The following is a 12579-nucleotide window of genomic DNA, read 5'->3' on the forward strand; positions in this document are numbered from 1 at the left end:
CCACTGGTACAGTGTGTGTGTGGTGTACCTAAAGTATCTAATTGGAAGTTCTTAAATTTTTTGTCAACTGCCGTTTGGGAAATGACATGTAATCCTTTTGCATTTCAGCTGGATTTTTTTTTTCTTACCACCACCATCTGGCACAATGCTTCATTTCCACCTGGGTGCTTTGACCCCTGCAAAAAGGCAAGATAAAAGTTATGTCCACAGTACGTGTACTAGGTTCTTATTATGTCAGAAGTAAAAGTCCAGTACATTTCATCAGGATTTTTTTTTCAGCTGCAGCAAGTCATGGCTACAATGACAAGCTTTCAAGCTGCTAAAGTTATTGGGCAAAATTTAGAAATGTGCTGCACTGGGAGCTCTGAGGTTAGAATTACAGTCTATAATCCCCAAGGGTGACAAATGAACCCCTGCATTTCTGAGTTGTAGAGATCTGACCTATAACCATTCAACATGGAAACTTATATTCTTAGCTTTGCCTTATGCCATGTTTTCAGATGTTTTGCTTTACAGTTATAACAACTATTCGATTTATGAGTATATCCAATTGGCATATAGGCATTGAAAATGATGAGATATTATCTGTAAATAATTTTATCTCTGTTGAGATGTTTCTCAGGTCTTCACTAAAACTGCTTTACAAAAAAGCATGCCCCAGTGGCTTTAAATTTAATTTATGCGCTTTTACTTCCACAGCTTAACATTTTGCATCATACTCTGTTTTTATTTTGGGTGCTGTAGCGAATATGATGAGCATTGTAATGATCAAAAATACTCCTTTGTTGTGCTGTCAATGCTTTTTCAGGGGGGGGGGGGGGCATTTTTACCTGTACCTTGCCTAGGCTACAATGCCATGCTTTCAAGCAGCTGAAGCTGTGGGGCCATATTCAGAGTGTGCTGTGCTGCAGGCTTTGAGGTTAGAACTGTATGCTTAGGTGTGTTTTGTAGATGAATACTTTATTATTACCTAAACATTCTGCAATGAAGTGTTAAAGGGGCTAGACATAGACCCTTTCAAAGACAGTCTCCAGTGGTTTTAGTTCATGTGGTTTTACTGCCACAGTGTGACATTTTGCATTATACAGTGTACATTGTGGTTGCTACGCTATGTTATGCTATACCCACTATGCTCAGTACAATAACGACCTAAAATATTTCTTTAAAGAATTGCAAGTACATCTGAAAGTTCTTTTTTTTAATTCAACTACAACATATAAAGTTAAATCTGCGCATGTGCCTTTATGACTGAAACAACCAGGTAGATGAATTCTGTGGCTGAGGGTCATGACACATCTATAGTAATGTGTGTGTGGTGAGCAGAAACTGTTCTTTATTGCTGTTAATAGTCTAACATGGCTATTTCAATACCCTGATTTTGCCGTTTCACAAAAAGTATACTTTTTGCATTTTTTAAGCTGACAAATTATGCATTGATCTGAATCAGGACACTGGTGCATTTTAAAAAAAAAAAGAACCAAAATATCATTCTTTTGTAGGAAGTAGTATTATTTTCTGTCATTTTTATATCTAGTTTCTCGGATATACATTTGGCTAAGCAAACCAAAATGAAAGCATGGATATACCAGGGGATCCTGTCAAGTATTTCATAAAAATACGTAGAAGCAGTTGATATGGTAGAATTTAGGACACAGTTTGTGTCTTTTGGCTTTTCCCGGTTAGGGGTCGCCACAGCGGAAATCCGGTCTGCTAATGATTGGTAGTTGATTTTTATGTGCCAAGTTACCAGCCCTGATGCACAACCTTCAATGAAGGTACGCCCATTCACGCATGTCTCTACGTGGAAGACGCTGTAGCTGAGAATCGAACCGGACAGCGTCTTACTGTGAGGCGACAATGACCTTTGTAATTTGACAGAATGGGACTTTTACAAAATAGGTGAGTTTTAAGAGTAAAAAAATTAAGGTTATAACATGTAAAGCTTGTGTAAATGTAGACAAAATGCATTATGGATTTGTGTATAAAAGTAATATTTCAATTCCCTGTACGTGCCAAGGTATAAAACATTAAAAAGTATATTGTTTCAATAAATTTGAAATTCAGCTTCACTTTTGTCTGCAGGGGGTTATAGCCCACTCAGTTCAATTAATATTCCATAGATATTTAAACCAGTAACATATTTAAACCAGTAACATTTACTGAAAACTCACAAATCATTGAACCATTTTGGAGATATAGGATTTTAATTACAAAAAAAAATTCCAATAACAGACGGTATTTTGGGGTTAGACCTGAAAATACCTAGCGGTTAAAGAGTCAAGTCTCAGACTTGACTGTTTGTGGACCCATTTGTTCTGCTGATACTGGATGACAGACATAACTTGCTAAATAGGAGTTTGTAAGAGTACAGGAAGAAGTTCAAGCCTGCCTTGACAGCTGATGGTCTTTAGTGAAGCAGTTGTGTTAGTTAGGAGTCTCTGAGGTCTTAACAGCTAACAATGTACTTCTATAGCTTACTAAATAGGGTATTATTTGTTCTGATCAGGGCAGAGTATAAAGGAAGGATTACCTTTTTTTTTTCTGGACGAGAACAAAAGTGCCTGTTAAGTCTGTATCCAATATACCACCGATTTATCAAGCTTTAGCCTTTGTAGTAACATTTCAGACTCTTGAGTGAGCAGCAACTTCCTCAGCTTGCAGTAACTGACAAGTTTAACTACATGTCTGGGTGCATAATTCATACCTCTCAAGTGTCCAAATTTTTCACAGAATATCCAGATTTTTCCTTTATATTTCTGGTCTATTCGTCATAAAATTTGTGGTTTCCTGACAAAAATCACTGGGATGATGAGGATTTAAGTTGTCACGAAAAAGATAATGCCAGCCCAGCTAGCTGGAACTTTGTAAATAACTATACATATCATTTGTGAATATTAATATGATTTATACAGAAGTGCAACAAAAAGGAGATACTGCCAGCACAGTTGTCTGGAATTTTGTAAAAGGTTGCGTGTCATTTGACTATCAACACGATTCATATGTTTGTGTTACAGACGTGCTCGAATTGTACGCAATACTGTACAAGCGTGTGGTGAAGAGATATTTTGTAAAGTTCTGAGCAGAAATGTACACACATTATTGCAACCGTTTAGAGGCGTACATTTTAACAGGGGAACTGGAACACATGAGATTACCTTGCAAACTTCAGAAGAATAGCTGAAATTAAGTTACTTTATGGCTGGGCCATAAACAAAAGATGTTATCTCTCAGTTTCAGTGCAGTAACAGACACAATGTCTAGAACTACAAGTTTTTTTGTATGGTCGTGGAAGTGCTTATTGTTTTACGACTTCCAGGATCTGCATTAGATCTAAGAGAAGTCCTTGTTTATGTATTGTCACAGGTAGATGCTAAATGCTAACAGTTGCATCAGTGTGGGGTTTCACCTGGAATAGTCAGATGACAAGAAGTGATGTAATGCTGCAAGTTACCCTAGCAGTAATATTTGAAATATTAAATTTAAGAAGTATCTGAGAGACAGACTGGGCATTTTGTATTTTGTCTTTAACCTGACAAGAACATCCACTCATCACATCTGCCTGCTTGTTGCTCTGTAAGTAAGTTAACTAAGGAATATAGTGAAATATTGCTTAGATGTTTTCTTTATTTGAGACTATCATGCAATGTTTTACATATTTTCTGTGATTTTGAACTCTGAAGTAACTGTGATGTATTTAATAAATAATAATAAAATAATAATTTAAACCTTTCACTGTGGCTGATATTTGTGACATTAAGTTCTGAGAGTACTTGCATGTTTATTTGGCGATACTGTGTCACTGCTCTTGGTCAAACTACCACTTGGATTAATAGTATCATTACACAGTACCATTGGACATCCTTTGAAAACGTATGCTAACACAAACTCTGTTACTCGTTACAAGAGCAATATTTAAAACTTGCCTCTACTTTTGGGTCTTTGTCTAGATTTCTTGCACTAAGAGGTTGAGAGGTATGGTGCATGTGTCTTGAGCAGAATTGTCTTTAGGCCATCAGATTTACTTTTATATTAAACAATTAGCAGTTCATCTAATTTAGACCACCCCTGGATTAGTTATTTATAGCTTACGCACCGGTTCAGATGCGAGTGCAGCCCAACTAAATTGTACATTTCAAAAGTACTACCAATTCATAAAAGGTTATGCTAGCTTTCCTGACTTATTTGATGGTAAGCTAGTTTTCCTGACTTATTTGGTGGAAGCTGTTATAATTGTGCAGCTATGTAGAAATCCTATTACTTATAAGGGCACCTGTTTGACATGACATCTGCATTTTTAGAATGCATCTTTGTGTTTTTGCTAATTTCAGGCTTGCCAAATGCATCTGGTAACTACAGGCTATTACCTTTACAGATTCTTGATTAGATCAATATAGAAAAGAGAGCTGGAAGACAACATATTCTTTAGGACAGTCTGATGCATTTTTACCTTTTGCATGCTGTACTGTATCACTCAAATTAAATTAGCAATGATTGAGCATAAATTGTATACTTTTCCCATTCTAATCAGTAGACACAATCGGGCTGTGGGTAATTACATACATAATATATTAGTAAGAAGAGAGCAACCAGACTTTCACTTTCAAAAGTTATCCTGGGAGCATTAGAATTCTACAGACTGCAATATTGGGCCATACAGTACCACATCTGCAGATAGTGTTTTTTTTTCTTTCCATTTTTTACTTTCTTTTGAGGATTGAATTTACCTTCTATTTAACCATAAGCCATACAAAAAAAACAGAAATACAACTGAACGTTATTTTGAAGAATCCTAAATTCCTGGAAATGGAAGGCAATTTGGTTTGGGGTTTGAGAAGCCTTGTATAGTTTCATATTGCCTGGTTATAACGCTGAAGTTTACTTTGATCCACACTGCTGTGCTCCAAGACTGATTAAAATATTGCTATAAACATGCTAAATATTGACAACTTTTTTTTTAAGAATAAGAGACAGTGGGTTTTGAGCTTCACACATAAGAAGGTCAGGTGTCCCACTGAAGCAGCAACATCAATGGTAACATAAGTAGATCTGTAAGAATATTACCCTCTCTACTCCAATCACTTTAAGAAGCATATACAATAAACAAAGGGTGCATTTCTTTGTAGCTAGTCTATGGACATTATGTGTAGTGTAAATATATCGCAAAATGGAAGCACTATCAGCACATAAGCTCTCACTCGAACACGGTTTACCTGCTCCCCAACCTCTTCTATGGCTCACAAATTCTAACTAACCTACATTCTTCACTTCTCTACAAATTAGAATCCACTTACAACAAAGTAGCCAGATTCACTGCTAATCTGCCTTCTAAATCTCACCACTGCCACGCTCTGAGGATACTCAGCTGGCTAGAGCTTCCTAACCAACTCTTGCTCAACTCACCCACTCTGTCCTGAACAAACCCGCCTCTTGCCCTAGTATCTCTACACTACTCTTCCTCTATACCCTTCCTCAATCCCTCAGAAGCTCTGACCAATGCCTATTACAGACTCACAAACCTAAAAAAGTAATTGAACAGAATCTTTATAGCTATTCTACTGCCAGCCAATGGAACAAGCTTCCCATGCCCCTCAGAAATATTACCCATGTCCATGAATTCAAGAAAACGCTCAAACAACATCTAAACAGCACCTGGTTATGTCTCTGTGACCATCCCACCTGACCCCTTTCTATACTCCATCACTTCTTTCTCCCTATTCACTCCCCTCCACCACCAGCTCCCTCCCTTTACTCAAATTTCTCTTCAAATAACCCCAACACGGCTTTTTTGTTTCTTCTTTTTTCTTCACTGATGCATGTTATCCTCAAACTGTCTCTTTCTCCATATTTTTACTAATAAGTGATATTTTTTTTCTAATTATGGACATGCTGCCAATCTTTTCTAATTTGCATGTTAGTTTTCTTGTATTGCTGTAATGTGGAGCTTTTCTAATGTTAATTACTTTTTCATGTTAATTTTTCCTTGTGTTGTTGTAATGCACAGTTTTTCTTCCCGGGCCTCCGCTGAAAAAGGGTATTTGCCCAGTTGGACTATCCCGGTCAACAAATGTTAACTAACTAACTAACTATTGAGCACTACAGCAAGTGAGTCACAAGGTATCTTATTAATTAAAAGGGCAGCAGACTAAAAACAGTTATATTGTTCATATTCAAAACACAGTATAACAAGGTAAAACGCAGTATAACAAGGTAAATTGCAGGTATGTGTTGCTAGAAGATGTTGCAAAGTGAGCCCACTGCTAGTACAGTGGTTGATTACCATCTGTGCAGCTGCTGTGTACCAAGGAGAGGTGAGAAATGGGCTTGTGTCATCAGATAGATAATTAGAAAAGAAAAGAGGATTTCTAATGTGCTGCCTTGTCATCAGATAGATAATTAGAAAAGAAAAGAGGATTTCTAATGTGCTGCCTTTAAACAAGTCATTCTGTTGAACACATATACTTTGGACAGTAACACAGTAATGCATAATGGAGGATCAGGCTGCTGTATTCCATCCATCCATCCTCAACCCCTTTTCCCATTTTTGCACATGGGGTCGGGGTGTCATTTCAACAGTGACAATCATCTAGAGCCAAGGTTTGCACCGCTGAGTGGCTAGCCTTGCTGCGTGATGTGTTCCATACGTACTGCCAATGCATTTGGAACAGGAGTGAATGCACTGTCTGCTCCTCATCTTCCTATGTTAGACACTGGCATTCTTTTAAATGGAACTCCTTGGAGCTCAGTCAGTGACTAAACATACCATTTCCTGAAGAGTGCAGTGTTCTTTGACCAGTAACTATCTTCATAACAATTCAGAAGGACAAGTCACTGTGCAGAGAGAAATAAATGACAGTGTCACATAAGGAAAATGACAAAAATGATAAAGCCATATATAAAATGGAGGCTGCTGCATTGTGGCAGCAGCATGTATGCCTACAGCATGTCTAAACAGAATAGAATAATACTGAAATTTCCATACAAGGGGAAATATAGTAGTTTACTGTGCTGTTATACATCACTTTGGAGCATATAGCAGACATGCACTGAATGATTATGTAATGAAGGAATATCTGCCTATTTTAATTGGAATATTTTTGGACTTTGTTGTGATGGTCTTAATGTTTTTACTGTTTTAATGGTGTTTACTGGAATTGCATCAGAATTTCTGTAACAAATACTATTATTCACTTTTGAAATGCATTTTTAATTTAAAATTTAACACAGACTTAAGATAACAGAGGTTTGCAACAAATGACATGTTCAGCTTCTTTGGTGCATTAGTCCTATATTTCAATAAGTGCATACAACAAATGACATGTTCAGCTTCTTTGGTGCATTAGTCCTATATTTCAATAAGTGCATTACAGTTAGACCTGAATGTAGGTAGATGCATCCATTCAGAGACATAGATGTAGGTAGATGCATCCATTCAGAGAATCATATGAATGTAGGTAGATGCATCCATTCAGAGAATCATATAAAAGTAGGTAGATGCATCCATTCAGAGAATCATATGAAAGCAGGTAGATGCATCCATTCAGAGAATCATATGAAAGCAGGTAGATGCATCCATTCAGAGAATCATTCTATTGTAATTGCCATGCCTTCATGCAACTACATTATGATAAAACTGGGTTTTTGTAACCACTTACCTCAAAAACTATATTTATCTTAATGACATATTTATTTTTATACATCTTGTAAATAGTTTTGCTATACTCCTGATTACTGACACTCTACAGCATTGTATTGCTACTTAATGCCTTGTAATAATCCTGTAACATTGCTGTTTAATGCTAATTTATACAAATATAATTTGAGTATAATATGTTGGAGCTATTCCCCCGGGGGCTTCCGTTGAAAAAGGGTTCTTCAGCTCATTCGGACAATCCCGGTCAACAAATGTAAAATAAAATAAATAAATAAATTTAATGCAATAAAAGGTGAACAGTCTGACTGCTTGGTGACAAGTTATTTGCTCCCTGAAGTAATAATGTTGTATAAACAGCATTCTTGCACACATTATAATTTATTGGATTGTAGTCTCATTCTATCAAAAGCAGACAATATGATAAGCTCAGTCTGCACTTTGTAACATTTTTACCTGCATGATGCATTCAAACATCACTCCAAAAATCCATGCACTGCATACATCACAAACAGACATGTTTAGCTTGCCAGCAACTGGGTTGTTTTTCACCACAATCCAAGTTGTAAACAGACATTTCAAGTACTCAAAACGACAAAGCTCAGCGTTTAGAATGAACTAAAACTATACAAATGACGATGATCGGTGTGAATCTAATGCGTTACAGTGCTGATTATTGCACTGTGAAACTTGACAAGAATTTGATATTTACTTCTTCACAGTTCATACTATGTACATATTTACTTCAGCAAACATTTCAAAATATCTGCAAAACTAGTGACCTTTACACTTAATACACTGTGCAAGCCCTAATCATGCAATCTGTGCATCTAGTGCACTGAAAGGCTTCCGATCCAAAACTACGGCTGCTTTTTAAAGTATGACCCTTTGAGACCGAGCAGCATCTGAAACGGGTCCTTATAAATCAGTGAAACAAACAAAAACAATAAATAATACTGCCGATCAACCGAGAAGTCTACCTGTAAAGCACGCTTTTCCTCACGATGTTTGTGGTTTAAATGTAACATTGGCTACAAAAAAGTTCGACATTCTCACATTACCCTCACTTCCTCACTTTCCTTGGTAGATAACTGTCAAGCCGCACCTCTAAAATATTTATTTTAAAGGAACGAAAACTATTACACAAGAACCACATTTATACGTCCATCATAACCACTACGAAATCAAAGTTTGTAAACATAATAATCTGTCCATGACTACCTGCCTCTGTGACTTATACTACACCCACTCTTCAACGTTATTTTTCCGGGGATTTGGGTGAGAGTGCAGAAGCACACTTCATTGAGGGTTGTAAAGTTTATCCAAACAAAACCCTCCTGTCATTAGCAAAACAAAAGACACAGTTTTCCTTCCTAGCCCAGCAGAGGGGGGCCTAACAGCATGCTCTGGCTGTTGCTTCACTTAAAAGGCGATTTAAATGTCCCGGCAGTCGTGGTGTCACTCAGATCCACATTTGCAACCACAACAAGCCTTCTCACTCATTTCCGCAAGCAGAGCAATGAAACAGGGAAATAAATAAAAGCCTGACGCCAACAAATTGATTTGCTCTTAAAGACCTGCAACGTGCAAGTTCATCTGTTAAGTACAGACTTGCTCCTTTGTTTTAGTGCTGCCCTACGGGTCTGACTCCCTCCTCAGACGCCTTTAAACGCAAGGAGCTCAGAAGTTTAGTAACACGAGGAAGCTGAGCAAAACAAACAAAACACAAGATCAGAAATCAAAGCTTGCCACTTTAATAATCGTAAACGCACTCCACATACCTCCAGCAATACACACACCCAGTAAACATGAACCTATTGCAAAGAAAATAAATTTCAAAGTAATGGTGCGCAGAGTAAAGTACTGGGATTTAATTGTGAGCCTCAGACCATGCTGGAGAGTTTTCCATAACAGTTTCAAATGAGAACCCCACCGATGAGCAAAGTGTCATCATACATAACGGTGACATGAGGAAATCCCTTAAGCAGCCGCAGGGAACCGAACCTCCACTGCACAACAGTTAACAGTTCTTAAACCAGTATAGGAGTAGCATAAAGTTACGACTTCAGGGACACTGGGTGGTATTTCCTGCCATAAACCCTCAAGCCCACAGCTAGTCGCAGGAACCCTTTGAAGCAATGAGCGCTCGTAGTGGCCAACGCGACACAGCTCAGCACGGAGTCTTAGGAAAATAATGGCAACCCTCTACCCTACATCCTGTCACCGGACATGTTGTCAACCCCCCCCCCCCCGTACCCGACATGTTGTTGTTCTTCTTATATTCCTGTCACAACAGATTAGTCATAATGCAGACTCCAAGTGAAATGGAGTCATTAACTACTGCACACCTGTCAAACATTAATATATATATATCTATATAAAGGAAACCAATTCCCAATGTAGGACAACAGATCAGCCCCCTGAAGGCTTGGCACATAATGCGAAAAGCAAGTTCTGCCCTGTCCTCTCAGCACCTACACACACTGCTCTCTAGACTTACATCGCTGACTTTAAAGCAATTAATTCCAAATTTGTACCCAAACTGGCCAATCATATAGCAAGAGTTCCAGTCTTTCTTACCTGCCGTGAAACCAATCCTTACAGATATCACATTCGATCATAAACCGGCTGACATCGTACGGCTGCCGGCAGATACAATATACAGGAACCGCACCGGCCATCTTTAAAAAGAAACTCGTAGACAAGAGCCGAGCACGGGTCTCAGACTAGCAGTCGAGCGTTGCCGAAAACGGCCGAGGCTGGACCTCCGCCCGGAAAAAGCCAAGTTTAACAACAATGTCGAAAATAGCCGAGCCTGCAGCCCAATGGCGGAAATCAACGAATCTGGCACAGAAATGATAAAGGTGGTTTAGTACTAGACTCTGCGTGCAGAATACCCCTCTCAACTGTACAGATTTTTGCAACATATTTTTGTCTGCTCCTCTTAAAAAAATTGTTTTTCTGGCAAAGTATTGAGAGTTATTGGTCACTAAATAATGACAAACATATAAGTTTCAGACTTCATATCCTTCAGAAAAATGCACGCTAATGCTAAACATTTTATTCTAGCAACATTCTAAGTTTGCAAAATCAATAGTTAAACTTTGGCACTATTTTTGGGCCTTTGCCCCTCACCCCCACCATTATTTAACGATTTGTGCAGATTTCTTTCGCTAAGAGGTTGAGGATGGTATCTAAGATAAAGGGGCACAAGGCAACAGTTAAATCTATAGTCAATTAACACTTATACACCGCGCGCTGTTCGTAATACGTTTAGCAATACATTTTAAATGTGTGATTTTTGTTCGTTATTTTGCGTTCATAAATAATATTTCCTACTGCAAGACATGCCATTTTTATTGTTGGCTAGCTAACTGGCTAGGTAGACAGTTTGGGCTTGCTCAACCAGCATATCAAACCAGACAAGTCAGTATTTTACTTTATTATTTATTTACTTATCTAAATCTGATTAGTTTTGAAAATTGGTGAACTTGCTCGGAGGTTTTCTTTAAATTTACGGGATTACATGACAATGCTAAGCAAATAAAGCTAAACAGAAGCAGATGCTATGATAATAGAGGATAGGGTAGGGTAAAGGAAGAACACTAGAAGCCTCCAGTGTAGTTTATATCTTCATAGCACTCAAGTTCTTAGCCTAAGAATTCTGGTGAAGTCTAAAAATAACGGGTGGAGGTAAAGGCACAAGATCAAGGACAGATTTTAAATAGTGCTCTTAAATTTTGAAAGTTTGATAGACTAACAGGTGGGCAGCCATGGTGGTGCAGCGGTTAGCGTTGCCGCTGCACCACCATGGTGGTGGTGGTGCAGCGGTTTGCGTTGCCGCCTCACAGCAAGAGGTTCTCTAGTTCAATTCTCGGCTGGGGTGCCTTCTGTGCAGAGTCTGCATGTCCTCCCTGTGATCGCGTGAGTTTCCTCCGGGTGCTCCAGTTTCCTCCCACATTCCAAAGACATGCTGTAGATGGATTGGACACACCAAATTGGCCCTAGGCGTGAGTGCGTGCATGTGTGTGCCTTCTATGGAAGGTTGGGTGCCGGGCTGGCAACTCAACACAGTAAAACTCCACTGCCAATCATGAGCAGACAGTGATCCGCTGTGGCAACCCCAAGCCAAAAGATGAAAAAGATAGACTAACAGGTCTTGCATTAGTATGCATTTTTTGAAGGTATGAAGTCTGAAACTCAAATGTCTGTCATTTAGTGATTTCATAGCCCAATGATTTATCAGAAACCCATAGATTGTATGAGAAACAGGCAGTAAATCAGTGCCCGATGTACACACTATACCCCAACAAGGTAGCTTGGCATAGTGCCACACCATTGTGCTGTGGTCCCATATACACATACCCCTTGGTACCTGTCTCAACATTACCGCCATCCACCAGAGGTGTTGATTATACTGCTGGAGTACATTAACAGGTGAGTTTTCTTTCCTTCTTCAGTCTTCTTCTTTTCAGACAGTTACTATATAAAGTCCTGTATTCCACAGGTTTTCATCTGTACACGTTCTTCTGCAAAATTCTTCTTCTTCTTCTTTCGGCTTTTCCCGGTTAGGGGTCGCCACAGCGGATAACCTGTCCGGGTTATTGGGGCCTCATAGTATGGCACTTATGCTAGTGTCAGTTTACTGGCATTGTCCCTGAACTGCATCCAGAACACAATGATTTAGCCATTGCCAGTTGGCACGGCGATATTGTACTTGAGGGCCTCACCAGATGTGCAGTAGCAAGTCCCGCCCAAAACCCACCCCCGTGATATGTCATTCATGAATATGCATTCCCTCCAAACGTACAACAAAATGTAAAAAGAAAACAATACTTTCACAAGGGGAGTCCTTACAAGTACAATATCGCCAAAAAATGAATACATCTGTGCTTATTCTGATTACAGTTATTTTATTAGCACACTGTGCT

The 12579-nt window shown here is 38.7% G+C and overlaps 1 protein-coding gene across 1 annotated transcript in view; it reads right to left on the bottom strand.

The window, feature by feature from the left end:
- KDM7A (lysine demethylase 7A) overlaps window positions 1–10329 on the bottom strand; it is a 1445788-nt gene extending 1435459 nt beyond the window's left edge. The window contains exon 1 of the mRNA XM_044087282.1: window positions 10229–10329. Coding sequence (XP_043943217.1) covers window positions 10229–10329 — 101 coding nt within the window. The remainder of the gene's footprint in view (window positions 1–10228) is intronic.
- Between the last annotated feature and the right edge of the window lie 2250 nt (window positions 10330–12579).

The sequence above is a fragment of the Protopterus annectens genome, chromosome 11.part0 (assembly GCF_019279795.1).
Source record: "Protopterus annectens isolate FY-2018-M chromosome 11.part0, PAN1.0, whole genome shotgun sequence".
Lineage (NCBI taxonomy): Eukaryota > Metazoa > Chordata > Ceratodontiformes > Protopteridae > Protopterus > Protopterus annectens.